Raw genomic sequence first — 19,585 nt, forward strand, 5'->3', positions numbered from 1 at the left:
AGAAAGAGTCAAGAAATGGCAACAGCTGTGTGAGAACATGAGCCAAAATGAGAAGTGGGCTGCCGGGGCTTGCTTTTTGTTTAAGGGCTGAAGATCAGAGGCATGATTGGATTTACTGGGAGCCTGAATCCATCATTTATGAGGAGATTCTGTTAAGACCAAGAGACTCTTAGCTATGAAGTCTAGCTCTTCAGGGTAGCCTTGCCTTTTAGTAGAAACTTAGAAGGTAACAATTTCCCTTCCCCACTGGTGAGAATAATCCTTTAGTGTCTTATCTCCTCTGGACTGTCTGGCATGTATTTATTGAAACCTATTGCTCCAGGTTATCCCTTGCTAGTTCTTTCCCACGTTTTTGGAAGACTGAGCCTTTAAACATGGTTTACGTATTTTTTAAATATTGCCCTATTGTTAGATAATCCTGGCTTTGCCTCATTGTGTGCCCTTGGCAAGTCACTTAATTGGATTCTTCTTCAATTTCCTTACCTATAGAAGATGCCTACTTCAGTTATTGTTAGGATTGAGTTAACACATGTAAAACACTGAAAAGTGCCCTGTACATACTCTGCACTATAGAATTATTTTTTAAAACATATAGTGATCATACTTTTACTTATAATAATAACTATCATTTATTGAGTGGTGCCAACCAGTGTACTTGATAATTTAAATTTATCTAATTTGATTCACATAACAGTGCTATGCTATTATTTTAACCTTTTTGCAGAAAGAAACAGACTCACTGAAGAGCAATACATTGCCTTGCTAATAAATATTGAAGCTGTTATTAAAACTTACATCTTTGGTACCAAAATCCATTTTCTTTTCACTATGCAACTTATTTCAAATCACAGTCATTATCATTACCTGTATATATGTATTAGCTATTAATAAATTTCCTTAACTACATAGAACCATAAAGTAATGAAACGACCCCCACAAGTTCTCAGTCTTATTCCCCTTTCCTGTAACTGAACATCTGTAGACTCCTTCCTGGTCTCCACACATGCTTGAGTACAGTGCTTTAAGCACCAATCATGACCTGTCTTTTCAGATTTCATGGATGAGTAAGTATGCCATCCACCAAGTATCTGTACTAATGTCCAGGTTAAATCTTTAAAAACAATGACAACAAAAAATTAGAGGAAAAACAAGAAGTAAACCCAGCAATAAAAGTGGTAGCCTTTATTAGCTTGAGAGGTTAAATGCCAGCCTGAAATAAAAATCCCATGTCTGAGGAACACGTTGATCAAGCCTATATTCCATAAACAGTTCTTTTGTATACTGTGGCATTCCTTAAGGGTTGAATATGAAGAGTGGATCAGATTACATAAGGACATTTCAGAGCTAATCTTCTAAATTAGTGTTATATGTATCCTAAAATTTATAAATGAAAAGCAGCTGGCTGGGTAATAAAATTTTAATTAGTAGATAGTGCCTATTATGTTATCAGAGGGAAGTGAGAACAAAGAGAATTGTTTTACATCAGATATGTATTTCTCCATGTATATTTTGATGAGGTTCTTAAGGGAGTCTGAAAATGGTCAAATCGAAGGCAGAATCAGTAGAAATCATTTAATCATTTACTGTATCCCAAACACTGGCAGCAGCACGCTTGCTTTTTTCCCTTTCCGCGGGTCACTGTAGGTCACGTGATAGGTATCACGTGACTCGGTCAAAGGATCTTTTCCTCTCACAGCTTTGCAAGAAAAAAAAAAAGCCGCCGCCGTTCTCCAATTAAAGCTGTTAACGTGTACTACGCTGTTTCCTTGTTGGATTTTCTCGTTCTCTGCTGCTACTGTAAAAACAAAATGAGTGGTAAGATTTGCTGACTGATTTTGAACATTCTGCTTTTATTTTAAAACGTAGAAAGTGTTGTATTAATCTCAAGTCATACCGTGTTTTTTCAATGGATGCCAGATCTACCTCTGTAAAAATATTTTAAATTGTGGCTACGTACTTAAAGTTGGGCTGATTTTATATTCCACAGAATATATTTTATATTCCAGCGCGTTTCTTTTTACAGCTAAAATCTGTAAATTGGCATTAGATTATTTGGAAGCCATTGTGAAAGCTTGCTTATAAAGAGAATGTGTGGCACGTCAGCAGTCCGTTGCATTTTAGGAATTTAAACCCAAATATCTAGTTTCGTTTAAAAAAGAAAACAACCTCAAATGTGAATGTATGCTAATAAATAATAAAAAAGAGTTTAAATTATGCTAGATGAAATATCGTCTTTATTAAATCATGATGGCACTTTTTAAGGAATTGAGGCTTCTCAAATTTCTGAAGATAATTGGTGAATAGAGTTGTTTATTCTTATGCAAGATTTTGGAAAAGGAAATATGCCCTTAAAAATCAATAGCTGTATGATTTGGGGTAGATTTTGCTCAAATTATATAGGTTATTAAGGAGTTACTAGGTGTATCTACAGTTGTTTAGTTATAGGCATTCTGCCAGATGTGCATTTAATGGTACAATCTGTAACAGATTTAGCTTCTTCATTGGGACAAAATCTCCCTCACTGCCCTTAATCAAGGTTTGTAGTTAATCTTTTAGTGGTTCGTAGATTAAAAAGTATTGTTGAAACTAGGAAGGTAATTGAACTTTTGCATCATTAAATATGCAAGGTTTTAGAGTTTTGCTGCTACAGACAGGAATAGTAACAGAAATGGTGTTGTAAATACTGTAGTTATAAACATGAATACTTATATTTATTATGTTTATACAATGGGAGTTTTATGTGTTCAGTGTTGCATGTAACTTTACACCAGTATTTTAGATATTAAATAATGATATACATGAATTATCTTTTTTTAAGAAAATCTAACCTTGTATCATTTCTGCCTCAAGGTAAGAAAATTCACTTGCTAAAGTGAAATGATTACTTCATAGATAGGAGTTAATCATTATTCCTGGACTGCAACTAATAATGGATTTACTGCTGGTTTATTTTAGATTAGGTTTGTTCTCTCTTCAGTATCACACTTAAGTATAATTAAAGAATAAAGTAGCATTTTGTACTACTAAAGTAAAAGCAATTTTAGCAGCTTTCAAAGTGTAATATGGTTTGAATTATAACTACTTAGTATTTATATATTCGTATTTTTAGTAAAAGAAGGACAACCCAAAGCAGTTATGTAGTTTTGCAAGTTTAAATGTAATCAGTAATAACTTATTTTTTACTCTGAAGGCTAAAAAACAAACAAAAACTGGTTCTGATGACTTGAAGTAGGGATTAAATTTGACCACATATGCAAGGAACCATAGTCCCTGGCACATAGAGTAGAAACTCAACAAAATAATTTCCTTTATGAAGATTACAGATATGATTTTCAGTGAATTCTCTTTCTGGTTCTTAGCTAAATTTCATATATTCTGAATAATATCTAAATCAGCTGTCAGGATTCAGAAATCTGGTTTGCTATAGTTTTATGTAAATTAACTAATAGAAGTAAACCAGCATTACTTTAAAACTGCTGTCATTTTCTCTTGAGTCCAGCATATAGAAGTTAAAAGGTGAGTTTCAGATGAAGCCTTTCTTGCCTAGAGGTATAAAGCACCTCACAAGTTTTATTTAGTGAATTTATAGGTAATGTTGGCTTAGATGTGGAAAAATTTTGTTCTTCTGTCATATTTTTCAAGGATATGAAGATAAAGAAGGCCTTAGTTTTCATTAGAAGCATCACAGCATAGTTCTTAAGGCTCAAGTTACATCATTTGCCAAAAGTGCATATTTTAGTTTACTAAATACACAGTAGAGATATATCCTTAGAAATGAAACTCCCTGGTTTTGTATCCTAGCTCTACCACTTGGGCTATATTATATATTAACCTCTCTGCCTCAATATCCACATCTGGAAAATGGGAGTAATAATATTTACCTAATAAAATGATTATGAGGAGAAAAAAAGTACATAAAAGGCCTAGCACATAGTAAGTTAGTATTAGCTATTTTAAGATAATATTCTGAACAACTTCATGTATTTGGTGGACTTGTTTTGGATGGGAGAAGTATTGTTGAAAGTTATTTTTAGTCATATACAGTATAATTTGGTAGTCTGTCCACATACATATCACTCCTTACTTCCTCTTAACCATTGGAGTCTTTTTACTGCTTTCTTCCGTCTACTGCCTGCCTTTTCTTTCCTTCTTCTCCTCCTCCTCCTATTCGTCAACCCCTTTCCTTCCCCTCCCCCCTCTCTCCCTCCCTTCCAGCCCTTTTCACTTTCCTCCCGTCATCTTTCTTATCCTTCTCCCTTTCCTATTCTCTCTCCTTGTTTGCCTCCTCCTCCCTCCCCTCCTGCCTTTATCCTCTCCTTCTCCTCCTTCCCTTCTCCCTCTCCTCTTTTCACCCTTTCCTTACCACTGTTTAGTATTTACCCTCCTGTATTTTCCTTTTTTCCTGCATTCTCTTTTCTCTTACCATCCCCACCTTCACCTGCCTTCCCCTAGCTGCACCACTACTTTGTTGTTTGGTCCTCACCCCTTCTCCTTCCCTAGAAAGAGGAGAGTGGCTATAATCTGGATTTGCTGTAACCTCCCTGCACTTCATTTTGTTTTTCTGAAATCTGTATAATGTTACCAACGAAATTTGTTTCTTTTCTTTCCTGTGATTTAACTTTCCCTCCTTGGTTTCTTTTATGACTGGGATCCATTATACGTACTCTGCAGATTGAAATCTACATATGAAAGGAACTCTTCCTTCATTACGTTCTTCATCAGACTCTTGGGTACCTTTATTTTCCTAGAAATGAGTAAAGCTCTCTGAGAAGGTTTCATTTCACGTTATTAAAAACTAGTGGGTGACTTGGTGTACCTCAAAAAAAATAATAAATAAATAAAATGAAAAAAAATTAAAAAAAAAAAACTAGTGGGTGAGGGGACAGTGCAGTCTAAAGTTACAGGGGAAGAAAAGGATCTGAAGGTAAGATATTCTTTTTTAAAGTTATGTAAAGCAAGTAAGATTTTAGTTCCTAGAAAGAATAAAACACACCTTCGAAGAGTGCCTGATTAGAGAAGGGAAACATCATATTTTTAAAAATAGTTTGGAAAGGATATCACTGTAAAAATGAAAGGAAATGTAGAATAAGACAAGCTGAGTTTTTTTAAAGAACTTTTCAATGTAAGAAACAAAAAATTTTTCTTTCCGTAAGTTTACGTGTATAGCATTTCTCTAACTTTGTTCTCAAGCCCCCACATACACGACTTACACAAAGCAAGTTCCAAATTTCTAACTGTTCTTCCTCATACTGCTTTTCCCTCTTGACTTTTTCTTGATTTTTCCTATTGCTTTCCAGATTTTTGCCTTTTGTATTTTTCATTGATTTTACATGCAAAGTTTAGTTTGATTTTCTTCTAGGTAAGTGTTTCTTAACTTGCATAATTATAAGAATTACCTGGGATATTTGTAAAGCAAACATGCTGATTCAAGACCCCCATTTACTGTAGGCATACTAAGCAAGAATCTCTGGGAGAACCTGGAAATCTGTGTGGGTTTTTGTTTTTTTTGTTTGTTTGGTGTGGTTTTTTGTTTTTGGCGGCGCCACAGGGCATGTGGGAACCTAGCTCCCCAATCAGGGATCGAACCTACACCCCCTGCAGTGGAAGCATGGAATCCTAACCACTGGGCTGCCACAGAAGTCCCTCTGTGTTTTAAAAAGCTCCCCAGGTGACTATTATGATCACCAAGCAAGTTTGAGAAACACAACTGTAGATGAGTATTCAGTGCATTTTTAAGATAAACATTTCTGTTTTTTAGCGGGTGAATCATCTGGATTTCTTTTCATAGTAATATAGTCACTGTTAAGAGTGTTTAGTTTAGATGAAGAATTCAAAGTGTAATTCAGGTTGTTTTCAATTTTTTGCTAAAAAATCCTGGATTAATACATCATTTCTGTGACCCATTCAGGTCCTGCTCAGGTTCCAATGATGTCCCCAAATGGTTCTGTGCCTCCTATTTATGTGCCTCCTGGATATGCCCCACAGGTATGTTTTATGTTATTTTTCTTTTTATATCTATGTAATAGTGATCATAATGTTACTATTTAATTCAGACAAAAAATACCATTTAAGTGCTGAAGCTTGCCCAGTACAGTATATCCTTGGTAAATCTACTTCAGATATTTTAGTACATTTAGTATATTTGGAAAGGAGGAAAACTTAAGTTAGCAGCACTCATCATTTGGCCTTGTCTTTGGGTATTGAATTATAATAGAGAATTAATTTTAGAGTTTTATCTCCTTGGATATGTGGATAATATATGTAATATCTTAAGGTTTAAAGGTACCTACACTAACTTTTTAAAATTAATCATTTGCTTAAAAGTAATCCAAGACAGTGCTTCCAAATTTATTCTTACAGTCATTCATAGACACCCGTAATAACTGTATGACATGTTGTGGTCAATAGAAGAGAATTTAGACCTGTAGACCCACAACCCTAAGGGCTAAGAGGATCAATATCACCACACACTTGTAGCCCTTTCCTGCATACCAGCTGGAAAGCCCTGGCTTGAAGAAAAAATGATAGCTAACTTATTTTCACAGACAGAATTAAACTGTAAGATCTGTAGGTGTTCAATATCTGCTGCTGAGATTCTATGTAGTCGGCATTACTTGCTTCAAAACCTTTCTGGAAATATCCAGTTTCTTATCCTAGCACTGAATTTATACTTGAAATTTTCTTCAGACCCTCTCTTACTTCCTCCCTGATTATGCCAGAATATTGGCGGGATATTGTTATGGATTCACTGCCCACTCTGAAGCCTACCACTATATGAATGACAGCAAAAGAGGACCATGATGCTGGGGAGAATGGAAGTAGTGTAGGAATTAGAGTCAAAAAGCTGGATCCATATTATGTTTAAAACCCTTGCTGAGAATAAAGATGCAGGCATAGAGAACAGACTTGAGGACATGTGGCAGAAGGGGAAGCTGGGACAAAGTGGGGAGTAGCATTGACATATATACACTACCAAATGTAATATAGATGGCTAGTGGGAAGCTGCTGCAGAGCACAGGGAGATCAACTTGATGCTTGGTCATGTGCTAGAGGGGTGGGATAAGGAAGATGGGAGGGAGGTTCAAGGGGGAGGGGATATGAGGATATATGTATACATAGAGCTGATTCACTTTGTTGTACAGTGGAAACTGGCACAACATTGTAAAGCAATTATACTCCAATAAAGATTTAAAGGAGGGACTTCCTAGGTGGCGCAGTGGGTAAGAATCCGCCTACCAATGCAGGAGACACGGGTTCGATCCCTGCCCCAGGAAGATACCACATGCCGTGAAGCAACTAAGCCCATGTGCCACAACTATTGAGCCTGTGCTCTAGAGCCAGTGAGCCACAACTGTTGAGCCCATGTGTCGCAACTACTGAAGCCCATGCGCCTAGAGCCCGTGCCCTGCAACAAGAGAGGCCACTGCAATGGGAAGGCCACGCACCACAATGAAGAGTAGCCCCTGCTCACCACAACTAGAGAAAGCCTGTGTGCAGCAATGGAGACCCAACACAGCCAGTAAAATTAATTAATTAATTAATTAATTAATTAATTAATTAATTTAAGAAAAAGATTTAAAGGAAGGGAAAAAAACCCTTGCTGGCTGCATGGCCATGGAAAAATCAACTTACTTGAGCCTCATTGTCCTCACTGTAAAAGGGTAATACATATGAGATAACATATTTGAAAGTGCTTTGGAAACTTTTCAGAAGAATAATCTGCTCACTATTTCTACTTTTGTTCAGCACATTGACTCCTTAGCCTGCATTCTGCCTTATTACCCTACTAAATTTACTCCCTGGTTTATACCAAACCAAAGGCCTTTTTCCAGCCCGATCTTCTTTGACCTCTAAACATTTGATCCTATTCATATGATTTACTCCAGATTATCCAAGATTTCCTTGAAGTAATGCTATCCTGATTCTTCCTACTTCTCTGGTTGCTCCTTCTCAGACCTTTCTCCACCTACGTAAAGTGGATACCTGGTCTTTTCTTTCTGGCAGAGTTCAGTTTAACAAATGTGTTGAATGGCACCATGTGCCAAGCTCTGTACTGGGTGATAGTGACATAAAAATGATTAAGATAAATTCTTTGAAGGCAGTTACAGGGTATCCTACTATTCTTTCAGCTAACAGTACCTTTTACTTTTATGGCAAATTTCTACCCCTCTCATTTCACTCAGTCGTGACCTTCGAGAATTAGCCTTCTTTGAACATTTTCAGGTGCCTCTCCTCTTGGGTTCTTACGGCACATTATGTATATCCCTCTTTTAATGAACTTTTCATGCCACTTAGTTAATAAATTCTCTTTCCTGAGGAGATTATGAATTCATACAGTTCCTGTATTTAGCAGTTTTCAAGAGAGACGTATTGAGGGCTTATATATGTCAGGCACTCTTCTAGGTGCTTGAATAAAAATAGGCAGGACCTCTGTACTTCTATAGTTTACATTCTTGTGGGGAAAAGGAAACAATAAGCATAATAAATGGATAAATTATATAATGTATTAAGTGATGAATAATGGAAATAAAATTGAGCTAGTTGCATTTTAAAATAGGGTGGTCAGACTAGGCATCACTGGAAAGGTGCCTTTGAACCAAGTCTTGAAGGACAGTTGGGAGTTAGCCATGCATTTATTCAGGGAAAGAGGATTCTGAGAACAGAAACAGCCAATGCAAATGGCCTAAGATGAGAGCGTGCTTGAACAACAAGGAGGCCATCGTGGCTGGACTGAGTCCTTAAGGCAGAATAATAGTAAGCAATGAGGTCAGAGAGATAATGGGACTAGATCATGTAGGATTCCTATTCATCTTTATTTCCTCAATGCTGAGTACAGTGCCTGTCATATATTAAGGGCTCAATAAATATGAGTAAATCAGTCAAATAATCATCCAAGTTGAGGTTCTGTTTCTTTAGGCCAAGAGCCACTAAAATAATCTTCCTATATTACTTATTTGATTTTTTTCACTTCTGTGCTCATTAGTTGTGTTGTCCACTCAGTGAAGTCCAGATTTCTTGACACGCAAGGCTTTAACATAGTTCTGTTCTAGTTCGTCTTCATACCCTTCTCTTGATACATCTAATCACATAACAGCCTAACATGACTACTGTTTTTCTTTCTCCATGTTTTTATTAATGCTATTACCTGAGGAATGTTATTCATTCTCTCATTTCTGCCTTTTGAAATTCTACCCATCCTTGAGAACCTAGATCAAGTTATTTGTACCATTCTTTGGTTATATATTTTGTACCACCTGGTATTATAATTGTATGTGTATATATATATACTTATATGAGATTTTAAGTTCCTTGAGCATAGGGGGGTACCTTTTAATTATTATGTTTGTTCTGTAGTAACTCAGATATAGTAGGTGTTTCATAAATAATTGTCAAATAAGTGAATGAATTTTAACAGTAATGTTACTGAAAGGATAATGTGAGGCTAATAATTAATGATTAGTCAACCTTACTTTAAGATTATCTCTAGGAAGTGTATCGTTTTAAGCACACAGCGGTAATCCAAAGACAAAAATCTAGTCTCATCATTACTGAAATAACTTAAGTACCCACTATTTAAGAATGGATTCTAACATTTTGACATCACTGTTGAAATACATCCCCCATTGCCTGACATACACAACTTCTGATGTTAGAAAATACTCAAAAAGAGCCAAGTTCTGGGCACAACTAAGAGCTTGGTAATTGTCCAAAACTTGGCACATAGCAATCATAATTATATTAGCAAATATAGAAGCTGGGAGTTCAACCAAACGTTAGGACACATAGATGGCTATTGTAAAGTGCACGTTGTATTTGGCTCAGCAGGAACCGAGTAGCACATACATTGAATCCATGAATAGCTATCATCTATAGTCTCCTTTTAGACTTTTGTACACTGTTCTCCTCTTAGAGCAACAGGTTTAATCACCTCCATCCCAGTCTTATGTGTATCTATTGTTGAAGGCCAGTGAGCCAAGGAAGGTCAAGTAATGTTTTGCTATATCATGTAATTCAGTACATGCTAATAGGATGCAGCGAATGTATGTATCTTAAAACGTTTGATCAGGCAAGCAAGGACTGAAAAAATTAAAATCCATTGTTGGGACCATTTAGCTTTACCACTGAGAAAGTAATAATGCTACATACCTAAGACCATATTGAGGCCAAAAAATGAAAGGTTCAAAAGATAGATCTTAATTTAAGATGAAGATCAAGATTTAACAAAAGTACTTATTAGTAGAAACATGAAGAAATCATGATTTACCCAGGAGAAATCAACTTTCAAATTTTTGATGTTGGTACCAATGGCATGTCCCTGTTAAGTTTAGAAGCACTTCAGATGTGAACTGATCATTAATTCACATATATTTTAACTTCATTTTTGAGAATAACAGAGTATTATACATTTGGTAATTTGGGAATTAATTGGTTCTGTTTTTCTTATTTGCAATTTGCAAAGCCCAAACTTTCCATTAAAATTGCCAGTTGTGCTTTCCTTCCTTTGCATTTTTATTCAAGAATTCTCCAATACTGTTTATTTTAGAATATTTGTACCTTATTGCTCTAAGACTTAGCGTTCTACTCAGAAGTAATGAGAATAATCAGACTTAATTTTTCAGTTACATAATTTTTATTGTTGGATCAGAAAAATGAATCATCGTTTTAAAAACATTTTTTTATTAACCATAACACTATATATGATACTGTCCAATATGATCAAGAAACCTAAAGTTAATTAAAATGATATGCATAAAGCGAAATGTAACTGTTCACTGGAAACTTAAATATAAAAGAATACTAATTTTGCAAACAAGCCAGTGGGAAATATATTTATTGATAAAGAACAAACATAGTTGTATATTTTAAAAGTTGTGTATTTTTCTGATCATTACTATGTAGAAAACTTGGAAAACATGTAAAAAAGTAGAGAAAAAGATTTCATTGAGTGTTATAACCCAGAGATACTCTCTGTAAACATTTAGTATATTTCCCTGTAGCCTTTTTCTAATTACAAACATAATTTTAGACATATCTTAATGAACTTTAATATTACAGTTTAACAAACAAGAAAGGGAGATTTATGAGAAATTTGATATACTGCATAGAGGCAGAAATGTGTGCCAACGGAACTGAGATATCAGATGGAGAAACAAATAGTAAAACTCAAAAGCAAAGCAAATGGTGACACAGAAAGCAAAAGGTGACAAGTGTAGAAGGAACTTAATATCCTGGCACATAATAATAATTTATAGTCTCTAAGGGCATTGCAACTCAGAATAACACTTGATATTTTACTGATGAAGTTAATGAATTATCAAGAAAATATTGTAAACTTATCTGAATGGGACTCCTGAAAGGTAATATCCAAAGTTCTCTACTTCAGCCTTTCTTGCAATGGCTGCCCTGTTTTTTTATGGAATGTGGGTTGTTATGGTGATGAGAGGGTACTTAACAGGGAGGGGATTGTAGATCTCATAATGTGGGGAAAGGGCATCTTATCAGCTTCATGAAAAGTTTCAGATTACTCCTTTGAGCTGGACTTGGTATTTCATTGTACCTCTATGTCAGCACGTAGCAATGAGGTCAGTAAATTTTTCAAAGATTCTACAAACCAGTCTGATCTCAGTCTTCTCTGTCTCTCGTAGAGAGAACAGTCAAAAGAGATGGGCAGCAGTGTAAGAGACTAGAGGGGGACTTAGAGGTTTAGATGAGGATGAAGAATCACAGTAAAAGCTGAAGAGAGATGTAGTTGCTTAGTGACATGACTGTGTGTTTGATTAGATATATAAAATAAATACCTGTTGGATGAATGGCCAGAAATATCTTTATTATTGTTTAATAGCTTAAAGTTGGAGTAGTTCAGAGTTCAAGGTGAGGCGATAGAAGTAGGTTGCTAAAAGTAGCAGGGAAGCAAAGGCTGTAGGAATTGAAGAAGTCACAGAACCCTAGTAGTTCGGTGGTGTTGGGGGGGTGTGCGGGGGACATTCAAGTGGAACTAATAGAAGTTGTTTCTAGTCATATCATTCTTTAAACAAATTTTTTGTGGACATCTGTTATATGCTAGGTGTACTGTACCAGATATTAGAGAGAAAACTATGCAGAACGGATCTGTCATGGAATGTATGTTCTGGTGCACAGTGTAAAATGTCAGTCAGTAAACACAACCTCCTTTCTCTGCAGCTTGTTCAATTACATCTGTGTTCATTAAAGAAAAGAAAACAGAGCTTTGTCTAATCAGAAATTCTGTGGCATATGTGTTTAGATGGTCAGACTATGCTGATAGTTCCGTTTAATTTTCTCATTGTCTTCAATTTTTTTAAACATAGACTAATTTGAATTATATTTTACCCTTTTTTTTAAACTTTTCACAACTTGTTGATTTTATTTTAATCATCACCATCGGTGTACCCTGTTGATATAAAATTCAGTGTTTTGGCTATTTCTTAGCAGCTGAAGACTTACTAGATAATTTTGAGGTCTCTGGCCTCACTCTGAAGTTACTGGCTGCTCCGATGGTTACTTGAAGTAGTGGAGTTCTCCACACTCTCTTGGTCCTGATCTGGCTCTTTTTTTTTTTTTTTTTAAATCTCTGCACCTTAGCTTTTTTTTTTTTATTGTGTTAAGAAAGATACACATTAAAAATTTACCATCATAACTATTTTAAATGTGCAGTTCAGTGGTATTAAGTACATTCACACTGTTGCACTACCATACAGCCACAAGAACTCTATATTTTGCAAAACTGAACTCTGTACCTTATCAACCTTAAAAATAAAATACAGTTTTTTAGCAGCAAAATGAGGTTATTCAGGAATATCAGAGGAATTGCAGTTCAGGGCATGCAAACTATGGCAAACCACAAGCAAGTCCCCAAAACAAAGAAGGGAACTATTCTTTTATAAAGAAAAGAAGGAGTTGGGAAGGGGTGATTTCTGAGCAGAGTCCACTGGAGGAAAGATAGCTCAGGGTTATGGCTGCTTCTCATTAGGCTAGTTGTGGTGGCTTCTCATTGGTTGGGCTGTTGCTGGGCAAGGAGAAAAATCTTCCTTCCTCCAGCTAGGGTAAAGTAAGCTTCTTCTGGTTGGAGAATGCCAGATATGCTTCCTTCTAGCATCTGCAAGGGGCAGCAAGCAGTAGTACCTGAGAAGCCTTCAGGGGTTCCCAACTCTATTTTAAATGAGGTTTCTTTTATTCATTTTCACAACCTGTTAAACAATAACTCCCCAATTTCCCTTCCCTCCGCTTATCTTTATATTTGAAATGTTCTTTTTCAGCAGAAAAGTGGTTTTAATTTCATAAGTAATTTAACCATTTCTTTTTTAATCAATGAGATCTCACTTGTGTTTGTGAAATTTTAAAAGACACTAGAAGGCACGTATTTATGGATTGTGTGCCCACAAAGTGAATAAGGGCGTAGATTTGAAGCCAGATTATCTGAGTTCAATTACTAGCTCCTCCACTTACTACCTGTGTGACCTTGCAAGTTATTTAACATCTCTGTGCCTCAGTTTCCCCATCTAAAAAATAGAGATAATAATACTACCTATTTGTAGCATAGCGTTGAGGATTAAATAGTTAATGCATGTCCCTTGAGAAACTTAGAGTTATAGAGTAAGACATATGCATTTGGAAAATTAACAAATACTGCAGTGTTGTGGATATCAAACAATAGAGAATAAATGCGGTAGAATTGTTAGGAAGGAGAGATCACTGAGATTGTGGTTGAGATTGTGGTGTCTAGGAAAGGGTTCACAGAGAGCAATCAAAAGAAACTATCTACAGACTGCTAACCGCACATCTCTACCAGCATCTGGAGTCATATGCTCTACCTTCTCATCTCATCAGTCCATACTTCTTTTTCATGTATAACAAAGACAAACTTGTCTGCTTCTGTCTAGATCCTGTGCCCCAGCTGGAGTCCTGAATTTCATCTCCTCTTGCCTGCTCAAGGACATTACTCTAGCACTCTCTCTCCCACATCATCAATTTCTTACTCTCTGGTGGTTGTGCTCATTAGTATATCAGCATGTTGTAATTGCTCTCACTAAAAACAACACATTTTTTTAAGCTGCTTGATTCTACTACTGTCAGTCACCACCCAATTCCCATATTCCCCTTTGCAGGAAAATTTTCCAGAATTGTGCTATTAGTACAATTACTCAGCAGCCAGAGTAATTCTATTAAATGTAAGAGTATATCAGGAATATCTCAACCTCAGCACTATAGACATTTTAGGCCCAATAATTTTTTGTTGTGGGGGGTTATCCTCTGTGTCGTAGGGTATTTAGCAGCATCCCTGACCTTAACTCAACTAGATGCTAAGTAGTATCTCCAGCTCCAGGTGTGACAACCAAAAATGACTCCAGATATTGCCAAATGTCCTCTAGGGAGCAAAATCACCCCTGGATGAGAACCGCTTGTTTATATCCCTCTTCTACCCAAAACTCTGTAATGGTTCCCCATTCACTGAGTAAATACAGGAAATACAAGTCCTTAGTAGCCTATACAGCCCTACCTCTTGACTTGGGCACCTCCCCTACTTTTTCTTTTTTTTTTGACCATGCGCAGCATGTGGGATCTTAGTTCCCTGACCAGGGGTTGAACGTACGCTCCCTGCATTGGAAGTGCAGAGTGTTAACCACTGGACTGCCAGGGAAGTCCCTCCTCTACCATTTTGTATCTGTTTAATCTCATCTGCTTCTGTCCTTCCTCCTCCTTTATGTTGATCCAGTCACACTGGCTTCCTTATAGTCACTTCTACTTTAGAGGCTTTGTTCTAACTGTTCCCTCTACCCAGAACACTTACAGATTTTTGCATAGCTAAATCCTTCAGTTCCTTCAAGTCTCTGCTCAAATTTCATTTTGCCCATAAGACCTATCCTGATCATTCTTTTATACTACAACCTGTTCCCCTCCCACAATACTTCTAATCCCCCTTACCTGTTCTGTTTTTTTTTCATAGTATTTATCACCATGCACCATACTAAATAATTTACTTTTGTTGTTATGTTTGCCCCTGTTAGTGTGTGTGCCTGTGCAGACACATCACTCTGTTTCTTCTCTTCTAAATTACCAGTGTCTTTCTGTTCAAAAAACAAACTTTTTATCTTTTCAATGAATGGAGGAGGTTAATGCTAGATTTGGAAGAATAGATGGGATTTGTGTGGTTATAGATTAAGGGGAAGCAAAGTGAAGAGGGAAGATGGCATAAACCAAAGTACAAGATAAACATGTAGGTAAGTATGAAGATAGATTTTTTTTAGTAGACCAGCCTGGCTGGAATTAAGGGTTTAGAATTTGGTATGGAAGAAAGATATAGCAGTAAAGATAGGTTGGAACCAGATGGGATGCTAGGTGGAAGAGTATGTATAATACAATCCTATCAGAAATGGGGGGCTCATTTAAGATTTGTGAGTCAGAGTTGATAAAGGTGAAAGTAGTATGTTAATGACAGGCACTGTGGTTTGGCTCATTCAAAATCCATTTCAAATTCCTTCCAATATCCCTTTCTATAGGTTAGAGGCTGAAAAACTATTAACAGCTTCCAGATTATCTTCAGCTAGGGTTCCCAATATGATTTAGTTTCCACCAGTTATATGCACTTGTCTGAGGCTTAAATCCAGAACTGAGTTAAATAGGGAGAGAGGTGGGATATGAGGCGTCCACTGTGCCGGAAGCAAGACATTGTAATTCTAGAGCTAGTTTATAAGAACAGTGGTTCATTTGCTCTTCTGGTCCCGTATTACAGACAAGTCATCTCACACTCCAACAGGCAAGGTTAGTTTAATAGGCTATTTATTTAGTAGCAGCTATATTGTTTCTAAAGTAGTAATTTATTTTTAATTTAGGCTTATCTATACCCAAATAAGTGAGTTTTCTAATATTCCTACCTAGCACATATGTTTATAAACAAAATTTGCAATTCGTTTAAGCATAGTAAAATGTATCCTTCCTGAAAATTTAAGGATTTGCCTTTAAGTTAGCGCTTAATCATTTTCTGTTATTAGCTATTTGTTACACTTCAGTAGTAATCATTTAAGTCTAAAAGATTAAGGACCCTGTTTTAGTAGAAGGATTTCTAATTTTGAGGTTAAATCTCATATCTTTTTTAGGCTTCCTGTATGTCTTTGTTGTTTCAGTGAGGTTCAAAGGGAACAAATCTGTCATTTTTAAAAATCCTTTGCCACAGTGTGACCCCCTATTTAAAAATGTGTAATTTCTAAAACTCAGAGTCACAGATATTTTTCTTATCTGGGAGTTAATGTATTAGGTGTTTGCCTCCCTTGAAAGGATCTTCAATTATTGAAGTTGTTCTGGTCATGTCCTAAGAGTTTTACACCTGAATTCAATATATGGTTGATCTTAGGAGTCTGGATCCAGTTTTTTTTTTCCCCATTTCTATTTCACAATTTCTGTTGTTTCCACAACTTATTTTTCCCCCACCCATAATCTGGAAAAAGAAAGTAACTCCTGACCCTATTATGTTCAAACCAAAAGTTCCCTTGAGACTCCCTTCATTTTTACTGTATCACTAAATGCATGTAACACTTGAGATAAATACCAGATATCATAACTCATTGTTTATATTATTATTTACCTAGTCTTGTCAGTGTTTTAAGATTTATATTGCATTGTATAACAACTACTTCACGTTGTTGAGTGTTAATTCATATGTAGGTAATGTATTTAATAAAATCTTTTCATGTTCTGTAAAATTTCTTAATTCCTAATTGTGTAAAAATTCTTACTCTAACATATTTGAAAAAAATGCTTACATTCTATAGAAGAAACTTCTAATCTTTTGTTCATTTTGTAGGTTATTGAAGACAATGGTGTTCGAAGAGTTGTTGTGGTTCCTCAGGCACCAGAGTTTCATCCTGGTGGTCACACAGTCATCCATCGTTCTCCACATCCTCCTCTGCCTGGTTTCATTCCTGTCCCAACTATGATGCCCCCTCCACCACGCCATATGTACTCACCAGTAACCGGAGCTGGAGACATGGCAACACAGTATATGCCACAGTATCAGTCTTCTCAAGTATATGGAGATGTAGGTAAGAATCCAAAAATATTCCCGTTTTATGGAGTTGGCTATTCTTTGCTTGGATATAATAGATGCTATTATCATATTATATAAAAGAAACAAAACATGATAATATTACAATCATTTTCTATTACTCAAACACTATATTAGGGAACTCTACTCAATACCCTGTAGTGACTGATATAGGAAAAGAATCTAAAAAAGAGTGGATATATGTATAACTGATTGACTTTGCTGTCCAGCAGAAACTAACCCAACGTTGTAAATCAACTTTTCTCCATTAAAAATTAATTAAAACAAAACAAACAAAAAATATGATATTAAATGTTCATCTTCATGATCACCTTTCAAGGCAGATAAGTTAACAGAAAATCAAAGAGGGGAAGTAACTTCTTATCGTGCAGCAATATTTAGTGGGGACATATTCAAACAAGAGGTCTTCTTTGTCCTACTGCTCTCCTTTTAAGCCAGGAATAATCATGCTGCTGTTAAATCCTAAAGCCTCTGATGCCACTAACCAAAGTTGCTAGGTTCTGTAAGATACTGAAAAAAAACAGTAAGACATACATAACATCTGCCCTCAGGGAGTTTAAATTATTGGGAAGAAAAGACAATTACACACACACAAAATAATCTTATTCTTTCCTATGGCTTTAAATACCATCTATATACTGACAGTTCTTAAATTTGTATCTTCAGTCAAAACCTCCCCTCTGAGCCCCAGACTTTTTTTTTCCCCATACTTTGCATTTCTTTATTTTTTCCCTAACCCAGACATTTATTTTTAACTGCCTTTTTTTTTTTTTGACTGTGCCACACGGCTTACAAGATCTTAGTTCCCCAACCAGGGATTGAACCCCAGGCCACGGCAGTGAAAACCCGTAATCCTAACCACTCGGCCACCAGGAACTCCCCAACTGCCTTCCTGATAACTCCACTTAAGTGTCTTATACATCTCAGTTATAGCATTTTAAAACATAAATCTCAATTATGGAACCTGCTTTTCTCTGTCATCTTCAAAACCAGGTGGCCAAATTTAATTCCTCCTCTTTTAACCCCCACATCAGTTGGTATCTATTTTCAGAAGTTTCCCAAACGCATCTACTTTTTCTCTACTGCTGCTCAGTTCTAGTCTACCATCAGCTCTTGTCAGGACAGCTGCAACAACAGCTTTCCAGTTGGTTTTCTGCTGTCATTCTTGCCCCGAACCATCCAGGCTCAACCAGAGTAATCATTTCAAAATATAAATCAGACCATTCTTCTATTTTACAGATTTCAGTGACTTTTTATAGCATTTAGAATAAAATCCTAAGCGCTTCCCCTGGACCAGGATTTCTCAACCTCAGCACTCTTGATCTTTGAGGAAGGATAAGAGTTTATTGTGGAGGACAGAATTGTGCTTCATAGGATGTTTAGAAGAATTCCTGCCCTCTACCCACTAGATGCCAGTAGCACACAACTCCAGCCCTCACCCTCATCGCAACTCAGTTGTAACAACTAAACATATCTCCAGACATTGCCAAATGATTCCTGGGGGCCAAAATTGGCCCTGGTTGCAAACCACTGCCCTGGACAAGATCCTGCCTTGTCTCACTTGTTCCCACACATGTGCCCTACCTCCAGTTTTTGAGAACCAAGCTCTTTCTTGCCTCTGCCTCTGCAAACGTTGCTCTCTCTGGGGGAAGGGCTCTTCCCCCTTTTCCATGCAAGGCTTCATTTTTTTTTTCCTTTAGATTTCAGCTTTCAGAGAGATCTTCCATAATCTTTCCTTGTCAGTCTCTAGCACTGAAACCTTTTGTTTCTTTCACAGAGCTTAACAGTTTGATTTTTGTTATTGTTGTTTATTTGTATATCTTTCTCCCTTATTTAACTGTAAACTACCTAAGAACTGAATCTGTTTTATTTATCACTGTTTTCCTTGCACTTAATCGTACCTATCATTTATGCTTAGTAAATTTGTAGAAGAAATAACTCTAAATACAAATTTTAAATTATGCAGCATAGCCTGTAAGTAGTAGGTGTATTATATATATTGTCATATATTACATTTTTTTCAAATTTATCTCTGTTGCCCAAGTAATGCATATTAATTCTGTAGGTCTGAGTGTGGTTGGTTTTCTGCATTTCTAACAAATTCCCAGGTGAGGCTCATACAGTGGTCCAATGAACATAATTTTGGGTAGCAAGAGTATATACTACAAATCAGTTTCTTCCATTTTTTCACTCCTAATTATGACTTAGTATTTTTAAATGTGTTTGAGAAAATTATAAGAAAAAGCTAAATATTACAATTTACTGCTATTTTACATTGTTAAAACCCATTGTTATTCAGAGGATATGAGATATGCCTTAGAATATATGAATATGAATCACAGTGATGAGTAGGAAAGTGAAGCATACAAATCTGTGAAGAGCATAAATCTAAAAACCAGCTACCCAGTGATGGAAGATAAGAGTCATATTGTTTTTGAGATTATAAGCAATGGAATTTACCACTGGATCCTAATGACTTACAGTAGTTTTATAATCTGTAGCTGCCTC

At 36.2% G+C, this 19,585-nt stretch overlaps 1 protein-coding gene across 3 annotated transcripts in view; it reads left to right on the top strand.

Moving 5' to 3' along the window:
- Nucleotides 1-19,585, top strand: part of FNDC3A (fibronectin type III domain containing 3A) — a 165,530-nt gene that overhangs the window by 94,434 nt on the left and 51,511 nt on the right. For 2 of the 3 annotated variants that reach the window (XM_057707362.1, XM_057707363.1), the window contains exons 4-5: nt 5,909-5,985; nt 16,817-17,054. In XM_057707362.1, coding sequence (XP_057563345.1) covers nt 5,909-5,985; nt 16,817-17,054 — 315 coding nt within the window. Of the gene's footprint in view, nt 1-1,707; nt 1,816-5,908; nt 5,986-16,816; nt 17,055-19,585 lie in introns of those variants that run through there. The other variant, XM_057707364.1, reaches the window with a different exon arrangement.

This window comes from Hippopotamus amphibius, chromosome 14, assembly GCF_030028045.1.
Source record: "Hippopotamus amphibius kiboko isolate mHipAmp2 chromosome 14, mHipAmp2.hap2, whole genome shotgun sequence".
Taxonomy (NCBI): domain Eukaryota; kingdom Metazoa; phylum Chordata; class Mammalia; order Artiodactyla; family Hippopotamidae; genus Hippopotamus; species Hippopotamus amphibius.